Here is a 20,814-nt window from a genome sequence, read left to right on the forward strand (position 1 = left end):
GTCACCGGGAATCCCGATTGTCTGAAAAGGATGAGTAACGGGAAATGAAAAGGGAAGCCGATCGTCCGAAACGGAGGAATAACGGGAGGCGGGATGGGAAACCGATCGGACTTCATCAGGAAGTCCGATCCTCTGAAATGCCGGATAGTCGAGAAATGAGAATGAAATGAGGCGTGGCGAAGCTCGCCGGGACCTGCTAGTTATTGGATAATTCTTCAATAGGAAGTTGAAGAAGACTAGAAAGGTGATGCGGGATGCTGCAGAGATGGCGAGAAATTGGCCAGAAGATTGTGCAGAAAATAATGAGGCGCATTCCAAAGAAAGTTCCTGATTTCATCCTTAACATGTTTCCTTAGTCAAACCAACCCCGAGATAGAGCTAATGCAATTGTTCCCGATTCTAAGTGTGACAGGTTTTACCTTACACGTCTGCTGGAGCGCTAAAATTTAAACGGCAAATCCTCAAACAGTTTCCAAGTTGAAGTTAAAGAAATTATTTGCCGCACTGCACACCTCGAAGGGGTGTGTAACCTTTCGACAGGGTACAAACAAACGAGTTTCACGTTCGTTGCTAAACAAACCTTGCGAGTTTCTTGCGAGTTTGGCTCACCCAGCACCGCCCAAGTGTTGTGTGGTTCAAATTTAATTGTGAATATGACGTAGTGCTAAAGCGATGTAACTTTGCGTACGTTGGGGAAACGCAACCACCGCGCAACAGTTAATTGAATTCATTCGGGCGATGGAGAAGTTCTGTGGAGGACCCGGGACGACGAGTCACCCTGTGCGCCAGGGTAACATGGCTAAGAACATGTTTCTTACCATCCGTCTTGACATGTTCCCCGGGAGTTCGGCGGGGGGTTGCCGACGCAGGACCGTTCCACATTTCACTCCAGACGTTAAAATATTGAATTCTTCGAGAGTTCCGACCGACCCCCCCCCCCACCCAGTTCATACACCGTCCCTTCGTCCAGCCCTTGTCGCCCCGGAAGGCAGTACAAGAATTTTGCGCGCCTCAACTTCTGTCTGAGGAAATGGAATGTGCGCGCGTGTGTGACTGCCGGTCTGATGGACGATGGGTGTCGGGAAGGCCCGCAGGCCACCTACGGGTCCCCGGACGCCGTAGTTGCACAAAGTTTAGGTTTTTGCGCTTCCGCGTGCATGCAGTAAATATCCCTGTCGGCACACGGGTCGGGAGCCACTAGGAAGGAAAGGGGTCAAGAAAGTGCCCCCGTTCCCCCGTTGGGGTGGGTTGTTGTCTTATTGTTCCACCGCTTTATCAATAGCAGTGTGTCGTAACGCGGCACCGCAGCACTGATACGGCTCGGAGTGGTTGTGGTGCAACTTTTAACTAATTGAATTTACGGAAGTTCCCATAAAGCGCTCGCAACCAGCGCGCGAAGAAATTCAAAAGCAACGACCGACGGGTACGACGCCTGTTCCGGAAAATCATGGTTCAGAGAATGTTTATTCATGAGTTCGCCTCAACTGGCTGGCCGGGCGGGTGGATTGTTTTCTCGTCCTGGTGTGTCGCAATCGCACACGGGCACGACGCCCGGCGGGCTTTCCCAACTACTTTTACTTGGAAGCGGCCCAGTTAAAAGGCCGGCAGCCGGTGTTGAGGTGTGACACGATGCCAGCATCCGTATAGAACCGAAATCGTTTGCAGCGTATGTAGCGCGCAATAAGGTACGACCCACCGGCAACATGACCACCTAACATGACACATGATATGAGGGCGGCCATTCCCCCGGAACACGCGAATGTCAGGGCCACCGGGCCAGGATCAGCATCACACCACGAATTGTTCTGTGTTGTGACACGCGCACACACTTTCTTCTTTGCAGCCCGCGCCACTGATCAAACAATGCACCGAGGCATCATCGGCAGCCGCTAACCGGCAGACGCAAGGACACGCGACCGCCAAGCAATAACATTCGAAAGCAATCTGAAACACACACCAACAAAACAGTAGAGTAACCAGGGCCCCGGAAGCCCTTGATAGACACAGAGAGAGAGAGAGAGAGAGAGAGAGAGAGTGAGAGAGAGAGAGAGAGAGAGAGCGTAGTGCCGAATCCCAACCTCTCGATGACCATGGCGGATGAGCTATCTTCGTCGGCGCGTCCCGCGTACAAGAAGCGCAGTTCCTCCATCTCGGCGCCGGCCTGCGCCAGCCTGGAAACGATCATCAGCCCCCCGTCGGAGGGGGACACGCCCGAGAGCGGAACGCCGGGTTACCGGCGCCGGAAGCCGGCCACACGATCGCAGAGCGCACGCATCACAGGACCACGATCGGTAAGGAGCCACGTGACCGACCGGGAAATGTGTTCCTTCCTTCGGCCCCACTAATTGATTTATTAAGTTTCGCTTGAACTTGTATTAGGCTGTGCTGAAGTTTTGCTTTGAGAAGTTTATCGTGTTTTTAATTTCCTAAACTGTAAAAAGGGCAAATCAAATGCCTCGAACGTGTTTCGAACTTAATGTTCGAATGTGTTTACTTAATGTGTTTACTTCATTATTTACTTAATTATTTGCCTTTAAAACCGTTAATTATCGACACCAGATCTTGAGATCCGATTTCCAATCGAACCAAGGAGTTCGTTAGAAATTCAAACGAAACACACCGAACGTTTGTTTTATTACTCAACTTCGAGAGGACGGAAATTTTACGGCCAGTGCTTAATATTGCTTTGCTTACAATTCCATCGGACAGCACTTGATCTTGAAGCGTATTATTTATTAGACTTTTTTTTCGTATCCGCTTTCTTTTGACGACGATTTCCAAAAACATGTTTCTTGTTTGTTTTTATAACAATTTTAGAGAGCCTTTAGTGGTTTAATTACTGTTGATTCCAACCACGATCTACCTGTATAATGTTTTTTGTTCAATGTTTATTTCCCCCCCCCAATAATGCTGGCAACATTAATGACTCGATTCTGTCGTGTCGCAGGTACGCCGCAAACCACAGCCACCGCCCGTGACGCTGCAGGACTCGCGGGGACACTGCACGAGCGAGCCCCGACTGAACGACTCCGAGACACCGCCGCCACAGAAACGCCGAGGATCGCAGAGGCGCCCGATGCACAATTCAGGTACTAGCTCAATAGATGCGTCCTTTGATTGGCCATTGGGTTCATCTCGTTTGCCTACTATAATGCTAACCGTGGGCGAATGAGAGCGCGTACGATCGCGCTGTGTGATCATCCTTAATTCGTGCGCCTCCCAAACTTATGCTTGTTGTCCATTTTGCAGAGCGACGCCATCAAAATGTCAGGATTAAGCTAGGTATGGCCGGAGTTTGCGAAAGCCGGCAAGTGGCTCGCAATACCCTTCTTCCGGTGGTACCCGAATTCCCTTGACCTCCACCCGGGGTCCTGTCGTTGTTGTTTGTTTACCCCCCTTTTTTGTAAACCATCACGCCTGTCTTTCTCTTCCTCTCTCTCTATCTCTCTCTCTCTCTCTGTGTCCTTTATGACGTTGCGTAGGTTTTGAGCCAATTTCCCAGCCAGTTTGGCAGGTCCGATTGAATATGTCCTCGGTGTCCTCGGTACTATGTGTGTTTGTCCCCCTTTCATCCCCATTCAGGGTTTGCGTAGTTCATCCTCTTGTCAATCTCTTGCACGCCCCAAATGTGCTGCAATGTCCGTGTCCCAAGTACGCTGCTGAAACATCCAATTTTAGTCCGTGTCCGGCCCAGTCCGGTGGCTTGCGTTTGTATGTGTGTATGTGTAGGTATTTGCATCGTTCAAATAACGCCCACTGGCACACGCAACGTGTCCTCCGACTGGACCGGTTTGCTGTGGAATCGACCAGCCAGAAATGTCCTCGTTGGCTGGACACTCTTTGGACGGGTCGACAAGTCCATCACCAGTCCAGTGCCCGTTCGGACGAACCCTTCGAACCAACCCGGCCGGATGGGTGAAAGTGCAGAAAAACGGATCATAATATTTCCTCCCATTTGCGCGTCAGTCGTAATCACGAGTGATGGGTTGGATTGATTATGTTGCTGCAACATTCTGGTGAGCTCGGCAGCGTTGGCAACAAAGCAACTCGAAAGGCACATCGAAACCGGTAGTCGAAAAGGAACCGTGCCTGGAAGATGTTGTTGGAAGTTCGGCGGTTTGATCGGCTTAAATGATACAGCGAATGTGTTGACTGGCCTGGCATGACTGGAATGAATATCCTTCTTTAAATACATATACATATTTAATAGCAATAGCGTTTCACTGACGGACCCGAACCGTAGAAGACCGTTCTCGTTCTCTGTTGTAGTACCGATTTGTGCATGCACCGATCTCTGTCACTTCTCCAACCAACCGTTATCCCGAATCTCGCATCAGCTCTGGCGAATCATTAACCTGCTTTCGGTTTTCCTACATTCAGCGACACCGAGAAAATCGAATGCATTTCTGGATGTGCCACAGATCAACCTACAGCACCTACAGCTCGACGATCAGGAAGATGACGACAATATCAGACTGAGAACGTTCAGTTCATCGAAGCAAGGTATGTCGAAGCGGCTCACTGGCACCCGGGCGTATGCTTGGGTCAAGCGGTCGATCCTGGCAGGGTTGAAATTCATACAACTAAGTTTTGCGGATCGATAAGAAGGATACATTTTTATGGTTTGAAACACACTTTATTATTTAGTGTGGTCTTTCCTTGCCATCAATAGACTTGTTCCGACGGGACTCCTATTTATGAATTCCATCCCTGAAGTGAGAAACTGGAACGACAGCAAAATACGCTTCCGCAGCTGTTATGATCTCATCTTTTGATGAAAAACGCTTTTCACGCATGATTTTTTTGGGTCTCAAAACAGATGGAAGATACTAGGGGCCAAATTTGGTAAATACAGTGGATACTCCAACAATTTGAATTCATGGATTTTTGCCATTTTCAAATTGCTCTTGTGACCTGGTGCATTGTTCAATTTTTGGCGAATGAGGCACCCATTTTGGAAACAGCTTTTAGGCCAAAAAAATAATTGTTATACTGAAACAGTCAAAGCTTCAGTCAAAATATTAATTACACTGCTAAATGGGATAGCTAGGCCTTATACTATATCTCTTTAAGTGATTGGACGATTTTCCAATACAATATCCTGCTTTTTTTACGATTTCAGGTGTTGTGGGTCTGCTTGTCGATGTTTTTGACATGGATCGTCTTGAAGGATAGTGCGACCCCGTTTAAACTCAGAAACCCCCTTTTAACCCCCTAATTGAAGGCGACCTTATACCTTATACACTTTCGGCGACCTAGTCCTTATACACTTTCAACATTCGTTCATAATATTCCTTTGCTTTAAAAAGCTTTAAAACATAATTAAATCACTGCACAATACTTGATTTTTTCCATTGTAAAAAAACTGTGACATGTCGATATCAAATGGTTTGTAAAAAAAAAATAAGTGACCGATTGGAATGAAACTTCACATACGTTCATATGAAGAGTGTAGAAAACTTAGTAAACAACCTAGTATCTCAAAAATGGACCAACGAAGGACCAAACCCTAAGCCACAAATAAGTCGCACGGACCATCACCTACTTAAGGTGACACTTGATTGGGCAAACCCTTTTTGGAGTTAATTTGATTTGCTCAATCAATTCATTTAAGTCGCAACGGAGAGCAGCGATGCTGCCAGGTGGGCCTAAACCCGACCCCTTCAGGAGTAGCTCTTGAAGCCTGCCTCATAAGCACCGTAAATGTTGCTCTTTCGACACGAAGTGACTTCTAAATGATGATGTAGCAATAATCATAACTACCCTATCCGGGGGCCCGAACGACAATCGGATGCACTAATGTTTCTCCGCCGGGTCCCCACGGAATAATACCTTTCAACTCCGGCAGTGATTGTCGCAGTAGAAGGACTTGGGTGTTGGGTGACCACAAATATTATCCGGTTGTTATCCTTTTTTTTCTCTCCACAGGAGTCGTGAATCGGGGCGATTCGTTCCGTCGGCGACGCTCGCGCAGCAACAGCTTGGCCCCGGTGAGCCCGGTGCGGGTGGTGGACGAGGTCCAAACGCAACCGAGCGTCCCGATCGATTCGTACCGGGTCATGATGATAGGCGCTCCGGGAGTCGGCAAAGGGGCCCTCCTGTCGCAGTTCCGCTCGTCGGAGTGTATCAACGCTTACGACACACGATACGATGGTAACGATACACACGCGATACACAGTCCAACCCGGGGAGGGACCCACTCACTTACCTGTCCACTGTTCTGTTCCTTTACATTCTGTTACATCTCGCGCCGCAGAGTCGCCCGGAGAGCAGAACATATCCATCATCCTGAACGGAGAGGAATCGGAGCTCAAGTTCGTCAACGACAGCATAGGGAACAAGGTAAGGTGGCGCTCTGTGGGGCAGTGTGGTTTTTGGGGGGGTCCCCGTTGGACCGGAGCACACAGTTTCCACCTCCGAGAGAGGAACGGAACGGAGAGAAACTAATAATTGTAATGCTTTTTCTGGAGGCGTTTAATCATAAATCAGGGCGGTAGAAAGTGACCCAATTGGGAGAGTGTGTGCCTGCGCCTGTTGAGGATGTCCTGGTTTCTGCCGACCGGTGGCCTGCCGAAACGGGTGACCCGAACGACTGCTATGCCACGAGCGATGGTGTATGTTGGTTAGGCTTTAATATTTAATGGTTTAGCGAAATTAACTCTCATAAACCAAAGGGCGCTTGGCTTTGTTAATTATTTTTACGTGGCTCGGATTCGTTCCGTGACGTAACCAAGCTGTAACATGATCCCGGGCAGTGCATTATCTCACATTGAGACACACTAAGTTTACGACATGGCTTTGGCCTATCTACTTTCTGGTTAATTGATGTGACTAAAGTCGGTTGATAGCACCACCGTACCATTGTTAGGAAAAAGTCTACCCAATAGGATGTATGAAGCGGCTTGGTTCGTTTCATCAAAATTCAGGATCAAATATTTATCCGACTTTGGAATTTGGAACGACTTGAACATGATTTTCATTATCAATCAATTGGCAATAGTTTCCAGGACTAAGCAGGAAGAGATACACTCCTGATGAATGATCTGAGAATTGAAATAAAAGGCTGGCTAAAAAGACATGAACGTTTTTCACGATAGAAGCCTTCAGTGATCGATATCTCGTGAAGTATCGATCGTATAGTTTCAAGTTTTGGTTCGCTTTAAAGCTGATACTTTACGCTTAAAAAGATGCTTTCACTGCTTTTGTTTTTGCCCGTCAAGAATTGCACCATTCGAAGCTAGCGATTGAACGGCCAGAATCAAACAGCGAAGGTTTTGTGTTCCATCAGGACAACGAAATGTCACACACGTCTTTAGTGATTGCCCAGAAAGTCCGGGGGTTTGGTTGGGAAGTTTTAATGCATCCACCGTACAATCCAAACGTTGCACTAAACGATTGACACGTTTTTCAAACATTACAAAATTTTCTTGAATGATGAAAAATTTAGATCGAGAAAGGATTGTCAAAAAAGATTGCTCGAGTTTTTCTATGGTTTTGTTATTGCTATGTGAGCAGTATGAGCAGTAGTATTGGAAAAAACGTAACCTCAACTGTAATTTATCCCAATTTATTCGTTAAATAATTTTAAGGATTTTCAATTGGATTTTATTCATTGCCCTGAACATTCTCTTTGGTTGGTCCGAAGTAAAACAGTCCTGTACCTATCGTACGTCGGTTGAATGATCGTTGATTTTACCGCAGTTTTGACCGCGAAATAATCCAACTGAAGTCGTTTCATGCAAACACCCTTTTTGACTCGGCATTTACTTCCGGTGTAGAAGCAAATGCTGGTGTCGTTTGAACGTTTATTTTTGAGACTTATTTTATGATTTGTGATACGTTTAGTTGTTCTAGTAAGGAGCTACTTAAAGTAGTCTCATTCGATTACTGCGGAATTACGACAAAGAATGGGTGAAGGGTTAAGAGTGTACATTTCCAAGCCCTTTCTCGAGTATCACGAAACCGCTCACTGCTTAACTGTTCTTTCGCGGGTGCTTTTCTGAAGCTTTTACTCCGAACTGGGCCTACGGAACCTGGCGACGGTTTGCGGTTCCTTCTGGCCACGAACCCGATTCCCATTGTCTCTGAGCTCTGAAGAGGGCTTCAAAAGGGCGAGATGCCTTGGGTTCAAGTAACGCGAGGTTCAAGAAATGTCAAATATCCTAAGCGAAACGAGTTCCCGTTTGCTCGCCGCGATAGCAGGCCGTTCTTCTTTCCAAGTGGCCACCGAGTGGTGCCACTTTTGTCTTTGGCAAAGGAAGCAATAACAGAATGACACACGGACACGGACCAGGTGCTGGGAACCAGATCCGTACCAGAAATGTCCAGACGACACTAGAGGGCGTTATGAGCAAAAGGATCGCCAAGCGACCAGCGTCTTTTCGTGCCATCTCGAGGACCTGCCCTGCCGCTCGGGGCTCAGGCCAGGCCGTTGGCTGAGGGGAAAATTAAATTTCCAGTCCCAACCTGGGGTAACGATGTGGTCGCCTAATTGGCGTGCTCTATCCGGATGAAAAAATCACCATCAGCGCAAATGAAATCATCCCCCCCGGTGGTGGGCGTGGGGCGCCGTGCCGTGTGGCAACCAACAGAGCAACAATTGTGAAACTTCCCACCACCATGGCACCCCAGCCCCCCGGGGGCATCACGCCTTCGTAACTAATTACGAATTCATTGCCTTTTATTGCGGAATCATCACCCCTTTATTGCTCTCACCTTGCTCGCCCGGTCCAGATTGAATCCGTTTTACTCCGGACACGCAACGCGGTTTGCGTGGAAGAGTGGCCGGTGGCCGGAACACAACAATAGTACATGATAATTATTTTATCAATCCTGCGGCCAGCGATGCCATTCCATCGACGCTGAATAGTATTCTCCTGTCAGCTTGGTGTCAGCACACCGAACGGCGCGTACCAGGACACCAGCAGTTCAGAGCCGGCCGCCTGTCAGCCGTAGGCGACAGTCCGTTTTATTATTTGCCGAGGACATCGCCAGGAGCGGCACTGGGGTGAGCACTCGCCATGTTTCGACCATTCCACTCCGGCTCGAAACTGGCACCGGGTGAGTGACAGGGTGTCTGCTGATAAGGCGAAACCGGATGGCGGCCAGGGCCAGGACCAAATGGGACCAAATGTTTGGCCAGCACGATGGGATGCTGAGCGAGACACGGAAAACGACCCTTTGCGAGATGAATTTTTAAAACGTGTATGTGTGTGCCGCCCATCGTCCTGTCCGGTGGGCGGCCCGTTCGTGCGTCACACACATCGCCCGAAAGGTCGGTGGAGCTGGGAGGCCAACGGGGTCGGTGAGGACAGTATATTATGTCCTAATCGGTGCCACAGCAAACCCGGGAATCGTTTATGAATTTTAAGCATCGAAAGCGCGTCGATGAACCGAAGTGTGAAACGCAGGACATCCCGTTGGCCCGTGCCCTTTCTGGTTTCGATCGGTGGCGCGGGCCACGGTGGGTTGCGCGGGAATAAATTTTCATTTCATTACATCCCGGGTTGGGTCGGGCCACGGGCCCGAGCTTTGAGCGTGTTTAATCAATGGCAGATTTGGATGGCGCAATGGATGGAATCCGGTGTCCTTTTTGTCGGTGCTGCCTTTTTTTCTGTCGCCACCAGCGAGATCCATCCATGCGCAAAAGCGAAAGCATTCCTGATGATGGCTCACTAATTGAGGCGAAAATCAGAAACGGTACAGCAGATTGCCGGCAACGATTCGTACGGTTGGCAATTATTATTGGGGGAAGTTAAATCAATTTGGCAGCCGAGCGTTTTACGACTCGTTGCGGAAGTAACTAGCAAACGTGAAACCATTTTGGGGGGCCAGAAGGCAGTAAGTAATCGGTAAATTGAAATGAGTAAAGTAACTGCCTAATATTTGTTTTTAGTTTCATCCTCTTCCTTCTATCATTCTAATCGGCAGATATGGTTCATTAAATTACCGTGGTACGCGAGGCAATCCGCTCTCAGACGTATAGAACCACTGTAGGCAGTACGTTTTAGAGATTTTACCAAATGATTGAATGATAATCGACAGTGATTGAGAGACAAAGCTCAGCACCTGAAATGCTTATTTTTCAACATTTCAAACGATTACATTTATCCGTGGTGAAGACAAGGAAACGAAACCTCTAGAGAAAGAGAGAGAGAGCACTGGGTTCTGGGCACTTTAAAACAATGCACACCGAACGAAGGATATAAAATGCAAAACAAAAACCAAACCTCCACTGGTTTGTTCAGTCCGCAAACTTTGGTAACCAGCTTCCTTCCGAGAACGAACTGGATTATTTAAGGGAAACTCTTTCACTTCCTGCCGTCGTCGCCGAGCCAACAAAGTTGACTTTTGCTCCCTGCTCCCTGGAGGTTAAGAGGAAGCGGGCCTGCCAAAAAGTTAACCATTTCCTCGTTGGCCGTAAATTGCGCAAATAAAGACGGCACTCGCCGGGAACGGCTCGGTCCCCGGAATACTAATGCGGCGAGCCGCGCGCGAGCTGACATAATCAAGCTAATCTCGAGTCTCGAGTCGGCGGAGGAGAGATTTTCTGCAACGTTTCCTTTCCCGGGCTCCGTCCTTCGGCTTTTTGTCAACGATGTCACCCCGCTCACTTTCGCAGGATGAGATGCTCAAGGCGGACGCATTTCTGGTGGTGTTTTCCGTGGTCGACAAGGCGACGTTCAGCCGGGCGGACCAGCTGCTCAACATGCTGCACGATATGGACGTGAGCCGGTCCCGGCCGACGATTCTGGTGGCAAACAAGATCGATCTGGCCCGATCACGTGCCGTTTCCTCGCAGGGTAAGCCCCAGCCACGCGATTTCCCCGGTTCAGTTGCACGATGTCAATTTTTCCGATTGCAGACGGCAAGTGTCTGGCGTGCACGCACAAAATCAAGTTCATCGAGGTGTCTGTCGCTATCAACCACAACGTGGACGAGTTGCTGGCCGGCATCCTGTCGCAGATACGCCTGAAGAGGGAGCTTGCCGCGATTCAGGTTCGATTGGCCCAGGCTGTGTGGGTTCAAATTTTTAACCGAGAGTTTGTATCCGCAGGGAACCCGCGAGCCGTCATCGGCGCACTGGTACAAAAATCGCAGCGTTGTCCGGGCCTCGATGAAGGCCCGCCAGATGATTACCTGGATCTTTGGCAAGGAGGATTCCAAGTTTAAGAACTGCGAAAACTTGCAGGTGCTGTAGAGTGGCTCACCGTTTGGTTCTCCTGCTGCTTCCACCCGGCAACTATCTTTGATCCTGAATATTCAACGCTTCTCGAGCGAAACTCGACTACTTTTGTAATCAGGACGCGTGTGTATCATCAACCACGCACGGGCAAATGATAATTTGCCTTCCAGAGGGCCGGAGAGTAGGTGCGAGTAGAAGAGCACCGTTGAACCGCGGTACAGCCTAAGCGACAGGGACGAGGAACACTGAGCACCAGGAACACGCCACCACAGACCATCGCGAACCAGACAGCATCCGGCGGCAACGTTACAGTAGTTATAAAATTTGCTAAAAGTGCCTTCGTGTCAGCTCATAGATATATTTAATGAAGGGAAGGTTTCTCGAGCGAATTCAAAGCCGAAACACGGAACAATAAGAGATATCAAAGGTAAAACGACCGACACGTGGCGCGGATGATTAGCATAGATAAACCACTACTGAGAGGCACTACACTACCGACGACTCACGAGGCGACCATCGCCAAACATGTGAGAAGGAACACTGTGCCACAACGCAATTCTTAGTGTAAGCGACTTAATTTCCCACTGTACTTTGCCATAAGAAGAAAAATAAACTGTATCCCAACAAATCCGTACAACCAAAGAAAACAGGCAGAAGGGCACAAACGAGAAGGCAACTCATTTTTCTACAGCGCCATGAATTAAGTTAGGTACCACACCACAAACCAAAGCAAAACTAAAGCCTGTAAAATGTAATCAAACGTTTATGAAACCATTCTACCGAAACAGGAGTAAGCGCGGGGGCCGTTTCTTGGAGTTTCAAAGAAATAAAGCATTCGAGTGGAGAACGGCTAGTGAGGTGACGGGCAAAGATGATGTGAGTTGGCAGATGCTGGCAGAAAGTGAAAGAAATCAATGTGCAAATTCGAAATCACATCCATCACTGCTCGGCCCGGGACCGGGCACCAATTGTTTAAAGCGTCTTGAAGTGGAACAATTCTAATCGCGCGATCGCAAGTGTGTGAAGCAAATAATCAAAACATAACACCATTGTCTCATATACATTTACGGAACAAGCTCATGAAACATCAATAAATGCATTGTAACTAGCAGCATAAGTACGTAGGCACACGCGCAGACTCGAATAATATCGTTTCAAATGCAACGGCTGTAAACCGACAGCGGCCGTCGTGATGCGCGGTGGTGATAGTAGGAAAAAGAAACTGTTTATATGATCGTTATTTGTATTAGGAAAAACGTATGCAACCAGCTGGGGGACGTGGGGTGGACAGCTCGCAATAACAGTGAGGAACTTAGTATCAAACAAGTGGCAATTAGACCTAATTCGATTTGTAGCCCCCCCTGGCCCGTGGTCGTGTGCCCTCACCGGGTCTACCGTGATCTTGTTGTACGTTTGTATCCGCCACCATATGCTATAAGAGGATATACAGTGATAGAGCGATAAGAAATTCTATTTATACTGTGAGACGAATCGGGCACGAAAGCAATCAAACTTTGGGGTTTGGCGCGCAGATTAGAGGTCTATCGATTGTAGGTAAAAGATCGCCTCCCTTGGGTTCGTTGTCCTTTATGTCCAGTGTTTACAATCGTCCTGGGGCAAAATTAGGGATGGTGCCCTGCAAACTAGTAATGGTTTATATTAAAGTTAAACTCTTTCCGCTGGGCACGACAAGAAAACAAGAAGCAGCGGTTTATACAACACTTTAGCTAGAATACGTTGTTTAATCATTTAATAATCATCTTCCACGACCGAATCGCGTAGTGTGGTTGCTGTTTAAAGTCTTTATGGCGAACGCGCCCTAATGGGCTACCAGCATAGCTTGTCCTTCTTAGAAAACAAGAAAGTTATAAATACTTTCAATTTATCGAGACTTCTCTTCCACTCTAAACTTTCTCTTACAATATCTTCCGGACACCGAGCGTGTCCTCGAGCACCGTAACGTGTTCTCTTGAACCACCTGTTCTGGTACCGCTCTGGAATGATTGCTGGCTTTCGGTTGGCTCCACGAATCGGAACTATCCTTCTCTCGCACCTTGTCGTCGCACCGAACGAGTCCAGTAGGTAAGCACGTGTTGTATGTTGCATCATTCATTGAACAATTACCATACCGTGTACCGTGTAGCTGTTGTGAAGTAAACTGTATTATGGTACAATAAATGCGACAAACAGCAATAAGTCCGCGAACATCCAAAATCGCGCACTACACAAATTGTCGACAAGCAACTCGAATCGAAGAAAATGCTCTACTTTTGCACGGCAAAAGCCAGAGTTGATAAACCGTTAACTGTGGGCCCAAAGATAATAATAGGCGTTAGATTGGTTCTGATAGAGTAGCTGAGGGAAGAAGCAAGCATCGTCCTCTCCCACCTTCCATTATCGTTGCCGGTTCCACTCCCAAACACGTCCAAACAACCTCGAATGCTGTCACCCGGCCGGCGTCTGACCTCGATTTACTAGCACCGTACCACCACCTTGCAGTAACAATTCGTTGCAATGTTGAAGACTTTTAAACCATTTACTACGTTTATACAACACAAGAAGCCGGAGACAAGAAATCAAACAATCATAAACATCTACAACACTCAAGGACAGAAAGGAGGCAATAGGCAGTGGCAAACGAGGCAGAGCTGGCGAAATGCTAATGTGTCGGACTTTATCAACCAAGAGTCTGTATTGTAGTTCTTTTATTGTTTAAAACCTACAAACGCATATACAAACAAACTATGTGAGAACGATATGCATACGTATAGACAGATATGCAAACCCCATGCTTACGACACTGTTTTTAATTTTTCGGTAAAAATAAACGTATATTGTTCACTGATTATGACTAGTTTGATGTTGGTTTCGTCATCATGCTGTAAATATCGTCGGTCGTAAGTAAAATCCCCTATGTCTTGCGCTATTCCAGTTTTGGCACGAATGGCGGAACGATGTTATCGGGAGTGGGTCGCATACCGGATATTCGGCAGTTTGTTGTGTCTCGTTCGCCGAGAAACTGAGACGTCAGCATTCGACAGACACCGCAGGGCTGCCCTTAAATTTTATGTTGAAGATAAGACACGGAAATCGTTGAGATTGAACGTGGTCCCAACGCATAGCGTACTGGAGCATGAAAGTAACGCCCATTCTGGTTCAGTTCTTTGTTTTCGGTTGTAAGATACACCAAACAGGAATAGAGTTTGTTTGTAGGACAAGTTTCTAATGCTGGTTCCGCACCATTTCCTCATTCAAAACAGCGCGCAGTTCAAGTGGGAGAATTGGTTTTATTCGATGTTTATCAATAAATTAATATCACATTACGCATCGTTGTTAGTAGCATCTTAGGTTTAGTATACTAGTACTCCTACCATCGTGAGTGACCCTAAATGCGTCCCTTAAACGTTAATCGAGGATTTTCTTCGGTATGTATTGTGCTCTCTGCTCGTGTACTGCTGTAAGTTGCTGTGGTTGTTGGCTAGATGGCTAGCATTGTGGCGGGGTACGTCCAGAGGCTTGTTTGGGGATATGGGAGTCGAGTATGATCGCCGCTACACCGATCCCTCAAAGCGATTGCAAATGCATCAAAAACGCTGGCCGATACTCTGCTACCGCTGCTGCTATTCGTGCTATTCTTCCACTGTCACTGTCGCTCTATTTTTTCTCTCTAACATATTCGTTAATGCCGTGTCATGGTTAAATGCCCGAGCGAGTGTCGGCCGCTGTGTTCCGTTCGTTGTCTTGCCTAGCCGGTCATGCTTTCCGGCAGTCGGTCGCCTATCAGTGTGTCGCAGCGATTTCGCTAAGGATAAGAAGCACACCGCGGTCCGAAACTACGGAAACAGCATACGGAAACGACGCTTTGAACGAAATCTGCTCAACGTTTGTTTTCTTTTTGTGAGTAAAATCGCTTGACTCCGAACCACTCAGCCTTTCATCGACAAAGTGTTGTCTCGTGGGAGCCGGGTAAAAGTAGCGAAAAGGAGGAACATTATAAACATTCCAACAGGAAAGGAAACCGAAGAAATGTGAACTAACTCTATCCGACTGAACCAGACGCGTTTGTGCTCTTTACAATCATCACCATCATCATGAGCAATCACCCAAAGCCAACGATTTATGCCACCTCATGGTTCCGCACGCTGCATATGCTAGGCCTGGGATGACGACGAATGTGGCACCGATGGGACGGGGCGCTGCTGTGGTGAAGCCGGCTCCGGTGTCCCATCGTCTCGGGAATCGGAAGTTACAATGCTGTTACTACTAATATTGCTACGGACGGTGCCGGAATGGCCGTCAGCCACCGTCAGCACCCGCGGTTCCTCGGAGGAGGTCACTACTATCGGTCGCTCACTTTCGGTGCCGGTGTCGTCGGAGGGTTTTTGGTATGGAAACAGCACCGAGTAAGCGGGCGGTGGATCGAGCTCACCGTAGTGAGGAAGATTGAGGCTTGGAATGGGACCGTTTTGTGTCACAATGCGTCCGTTGACGTCGGCGGGTGAAGGCGACGTTTGCAGAAACGAAGGGACGGCGTCGGGCAACGAATCATCGGGACTGTGCTCGGGTTTGTGCGATCGACAGCAACATTCTACGGGAAAACCGTGCACCGTGGCAGCTCGTACAGCAATTCGCAAAAGGATTGGCGCGAAAAACGAATGGAAAAACTTACCCCATAAACCGCAAATTAGCAACGCACCACCGCATATCAGCATGCCCAGGAACAGATAGCCCCACGGGCCGTACTTGGAGAGCCCGGTCAGCGAGTTGCGGTGCTTTTTCGCCGGCACTGCGGTCTCGGTGGTGCTTGTGCCAGCTGGCAGCAATGGCGATGACGATGATGATGTTGGTGGTTGTGGTGGAAAACGTACCGCGAATTGGTCGTTCAACGAATCTGCCACTCCGCCTGGTGGCAACTCATCTGGTTCACCGCCGAAGAACGACTTTAGCGTATTTTGAATGTACTTTCTGAACACCGATTGGACAGGGTTTGACTAGAAAATAAATGAATGAACCATTGAAACTCGAAGTAAACTAACTTAGTGATGTGCTGAAAACTGAGCTTAATTTACAATTCTGTGCACAAAATCTATAAAAGATTGTTGTTGGTTGCCAGAGGAAGAAAGAACTTACCGAGTATTCTTCGAGTCTGTGTTTGGCGCACATCATTTCGTTCTCATCGCTCACATCGCTTCCGAGGGGCGGACAGTTCGGCACGCCATCACATATCAGTTCGCGGGCAACGCAGAGCAGCGGCATGCCGACGTAATCTAGGCAGGAATGTTTTTCCTTCTCCAAGCACACGGTCCCCTGACCGACCACCGTGATCTGCAGCCGATAGTTGGGCGCATTCCCGTCGTGGTTCCACACGATGTTCAGCTTGCCCTGCAGCAGGCGCATCTGATCGTCGCCCGCTCCCGACGCTTCCAGGGAGCACGGATCGAGGCGCCACGAGGGCAACACCTCACCGTTGGCCGATTGCGACTAGGCGTCCGATACGTGGGAGGGAGCGGCCACAGAAACCCGGCAAAGAAGAGAGTTCAAGTTCAGTTAGATCAATTGAATTTTACACCAACTCACACTGGCTAATTAGCACTTCTCCGCTCCGGACGGTCGGTTAGTCGCGGTTGCCCGCGTGGATCGGTCCGTGGCGCGGCCCGTTGCGCTTCGTTGGCTGACTACTACGGTTTGCGAATTTTACACGACCTCGTTCAATTACGCTTCCAGCTCGCTAAACGCTCACTCTCTGTTCGCTACAAATGGGGGGGCTTAGAAAAGCGATCAATTCTTAACAGCCAGTTGTTTGCTTTCGCAATATTCGCGGCCGGCCCCCAAGGGAATCATCCTATGCTAATTGTTGACCATTCACAGCGATCCGCGACCGACCGTCTCATACGGGAGTAACGCGTGTTACGCATGCGCAACGCTACTTACAATCGTAAGGGAGCAGCTGTCGGTGCTGTTGCTGGACTTGCTGTTGCTATACTTTCGGCTCGGTGCGCCCCGCGATCCGGCGGTACCGGGAACACGCTGCAAGCGCACGAAAAAGCTGTACGCATCCGGTGCCCGGAACTGGCGCTTGCAGGACGATGAGGACGAGCCTCGGCCGTGTTCCGGGCGCAAACTAAGCACCACGCTCGAAGTCGCCCCTTTATCGCTCACGTACTGCTCACTGGACTCGCTGCTGTCGCCACACAGCGACGGTAGCAATCCGGGTGCGCCAATGCCAGCAGGTTCTGCATCTGTTCGTGATGGACAAGAGAAAAGGGAAATTGTGTGATAATCTTAGTAAAATTTTGTTTCCTTATTGCGGTGTCTTGATCTTGTGCGACTCTTGCAGGATAATGATAATGCATTATACACTTCTGCCCCGTTACATAACCACAACAAATCTTACACATGAATTGCCAAGCTGAAACTCAAACAAACAAACAAAATTACGCTTGTGCTCCCTACTCGTTGCAGATTCTTTTGCGGTTTGCTCATATTTGAATGTTTCATAAGACTTCCACTGAGAAAGACTTTCTATAGTTGAAATCCATTGCAAGACCTATGGCCAGTGCAAAAAGACCGCTCTTAAAGTGTCCTCGGCCAGGAGAGCAAAAAGTAGTGCCTGTTTTGGGGCCATTTCACTGCTTTATCAGACGGGCACAGAAAAACAAAGGACGTAAGAAAATTGGTTTGTGAAATAGGTCTGGCTGGTTAACGAAATGGACAATGAGCACACGGTGACCCAACCGTGTCGCGGCCATTAGCAATGCCGTCAACACACGAAAGTCTCCACCAACAAAAAAATAACCACCAACGATGGGTGGTGACAATGATCTCGAAAGCGAGTTAAGAGGTTTCATCTGGGCAGATCACGGTCGAATCGTCGCGGCAGATGAAAAACTTCTCTTTATCACAAACGAAAGTCGCAGTAATGCCCCTTTACTTTGGCCCGGTACACTCCCGGACCTTGTGGTGGCTTTTAATAAAACATTACTGTCGTGACTAAAAAGCGCGAATTAAAGCGAAATGTAGCAGTCACCGAATGTCGAAAGAAATTCCATCGAAAAGATACAGCAATGATAGCCTTCGCGGTAGGTGTTTGCCGGCCGTGCTCAGTGTTTCGAGATAGTGCCATCAATTATGCGAAGGTTACCCAAGCTGACCTGTATCAATTTAGTATATCCACCTCTCTACTCGGCCACTTCCTCCATGTCAGTGGGCTCACACACAACCGCCAAGGGTCTTCGGCAAATATTTGAACGTAGCTCCGCGATCGTCGACGTGTGGTCATCTTAGTGCATTCGGATTCGAGCGGATCGCGACATCGCTTCGATGAGAGATGGCGCAGCGCGGCAGTGGTATCGTCATTCGATTGATCAAGAAGATGATACTGATTGGAGATCGATAATGCACTTCACGTTGCTATTACGGCACCTTCGGTGAATCGGCCGTCGGCTGATGCAATGTGCGCCAAACGTTGTGATAATTTTACTCAAGTGCATCCCCGGGTCCACTTGAAGCGAAACAATAGGGCTGCTTCCGGAATGAAAGTGCAGTTTATTGCTGCTCAAAAATCTATAGTCTGCCATCTATGGCAATATGTTCAAATGGCTTTTGGAAATAAAACCGGTCCACACCAAATAGTGCATGAACGTATAAAATATCCGAAAACCGCCCTGGGAGTGTTTTCCTTCATTGACGATTTCACCATAAATCAGTCGCAGCGTGGTTTTCTTTGGCAAAACGAATTCCAAACGAATTGGGCCCACAATTGGCACCGGTGGTACATTGGGCTAATCGCTGGCACTCCGGGCTTGCGTTTGCCCACAATCGGTCTTTCGGCGGCGTTGTTGAAAAACGGTAACGAATTCATGAAATTTGACACAAATTCAACGGCTGAGACGCCCGGAGCTCATGTAACTGTGTGTCTCTGGTGTCCGCTGTGTAAAGCGGACCGATTCGCCACTTCCGCACTTCCAGCTGAATATTTCAAACGAAACTGCATTATTAAGTAACTAGAGCACGAGGAAAGGGCATCGAATATATCTTCGATATTAGTTGTAGCCCCAACTTTCCTTAATGATTTCCGTCGGTGAAACACTAACCCATATGAAGCACTTCGATGCGATCGGTTTGAAAGAAGGCTCATCTCTCGGATCCGACGGTTTCTCCAAGGCGGCCACAAATCGGCAGTTGTTATCACACGAAATCAAAGGCCGGCTCGGAATCGAAAGAGAAAATCTCGCGTGACCGGCAAACCGGCACAGTGTTAGTGCTTGCCAGCTTGTCAAACAGCAAGAGAACGGGCATAAGGATCAACTGTTTGTCTTCTTGCGAGCGATCGATCGATCGTGATCGTTGAAGGTTATTTGGCGAGGTCAAAGCCTACGTGCGAGTCATCTCGTTTGTCTCAGATTGTCCCCCGCTGCAGGGCTGTGCTGCAGCTGCCGTGCCCTCCACGCACGGTGGCGATCGGATAAGCTCGTCGGAAACATAGATAGAGAAATTGCCGAGAGGTCGCCATCTCAGCGGCCATGGTGCGGGGTTCGAGGGGCGGTCTAACGAAACGAACCGGAGTGTTCCAGTTAATTCCGCGACGGGTTTTTCGAGAGGATGTCAGCGTGGAGCAAGCGAGACGGCGCGAAAGATACCGTTCCTCGGCACCCGTGCGTGGAAGCGCAGCAGCAGCAGCTCGAAGCAGTAGCGGTAACGGCGGCCACAGGAAAATGGATTTGGAAAAACAAGCACCAGGGGACCCCGAGAGCCACTCCGCGCATCCCTGCGGCCCCTGTGTGCCCTGCATTGGCAGATGGTTGGCTGCTGATGTCTTGTACCACTTACTTGAGAAGAACGATGCACATTCGGACGCGCGTTGCGTGAAGAGTATAAAAATACACCACCACAGCATGGATGATAATATGTTGCGGAGCATCATTTTGTATTTATATCTTTGAGCTCCAGCTGTAGCGCCTCTACGATGATGTTTGGCCACGCATCTAACGCGCCCGCACCGCGGAATGATGATAAGTTTTTGTTTTCGCTCTCCGCGTCGGACCGAACGCCGCGGCGGCTTAACTATTTGGCCGTTTCACACATCCACTGGTAGATCGCTAATTCCCACTGTGGCCATAGTTGGCTTGGGCACACTCTAGTCATACGATCATCTTCTCGCAGCTTCTTCAATGGCTACGCTGACGAATCGACAGCAGGCACAGTGATCACACGCGCACGGAACGGAATTCACCTACCACGCGATCCAAGCAACCCGCGGGCCGAGCTGAGCGGCAAGATGTCACAGCATCTGGAAGATTTCTGCCCACAACTTCACCGCGGACTTGCGCCAACGGCAGCCGGATGGCACGCACACACGTAAGCGAAATTGACATTAGTTGTGTGCGTTCAAATGCTTTGTTTTTGTCCACAACTTCTTTTTGGAAAATTTGTGCTGTTTCTTGCGTTCGCGGGCTCTGTTTTTGCTCGTTTCGGTCCGCGAACCCAAGCCAAACGGGAAAGAGATAGCTGACGGCCAGAGCGAGATAGTGATACGCGTCCACTCACACGCGCACCCGATGGTGCGTGTTTATGGGAACGGATCGAGGATCGCAGAATCGAAAGCAGCTGCGCGCGCCCTATCAAACTGG

The 20,814-nt window shown here is 48.7% G+C and overlaps 2 protein-coding genes across 3 annotated transcripts in view; one reads left to right on the forward strand and one right to left on the reverse strand.

Moving 5' to 3' along the window:
- Positions 1-11,696, forward strand: part of LOC131206483 (GTP-binding protein RAD) — a 23,740-nt gene extending 12,044 nt beyond the window's left edge. Inside the window, exons 3-10 of one of the 2 annotated variants that reach the window (XM_058199046.1) lie at positions 1,844-2,303; positions 2,948-3,089; positions 4,381-4,503; positions 5,929-6,153; positions 6,257-6,342; positions 10,622-10,802; positions 10,865-10,998; positions 11,057-11,696. In XM_058199046.1, the coding sequence (XP_058055029.1) occupies positions 2,085-2,303; positions 2,948-3,089; positions 4,381-4,503; positions 5,929-6,153; positions 6,257-6,342; positions 10,622-10,802; positions 10,865-10,998; positions 11,057-11,200 (1,254 nt within the window). In that variant the 5' untranslated portion in view covers positions 1,844-2,084 and the 3' untranslated portion in view covers positions 11,201-11,696. The remainder of the gene's footprint in view (positions 1-1,843; positions 2,304-2,947; positions 3,090-4,380; positions 4,504-5,928; positions 6,154-6,256; positions 6,343-10,621; positions 10,803-10,864; positions 10,999-11,056) is intronic. The other variant, XM_058199048.1, reaches the window with a different exon arrangement.
- A 2,770-nt stretch (positions 11,697-14,466) lies between these two features.
- On the reverse strand, positions 14,467-20,430 carry LOC131216073 (uncharacterized). Its single transcript, XM_058210474.1, has 5 exons — positions 20,015-20,430; positions 17,117-17,424; positions 16,316-16,666; positions 15,855-16,176; positions 14,467-15,773 (listed from the first exon to the last, which is right to left on the reverse strand). Exons 1-5 carry the CDS (start codon positions 20,106-20,108, stop codon positions 15,337-15,339), a joined length of 1,512 nt encoding a protein of 503 aa, XP_058066457.1. The 5' UTR covers positions 20,109-20,430; the 3' UTR covers positions 14,467-15,336.
- Between the last annotated feature and the right edge of the window lie 384 nt (positions 20,431-20,814).

Source organism: Anopheles bellator, chromosome 1 (genome assembly GCF_943735745.2).
Source record: "Anopheles bellator chromosome 1, idAnoBellAS_SP24_06.2, whole genome shotgun sequence".
NCBI lineage: Eukaryota > Metazoa > Arthropoda > Insecta > Diptera > Culicidae > Anopheles > Anopheles bellator.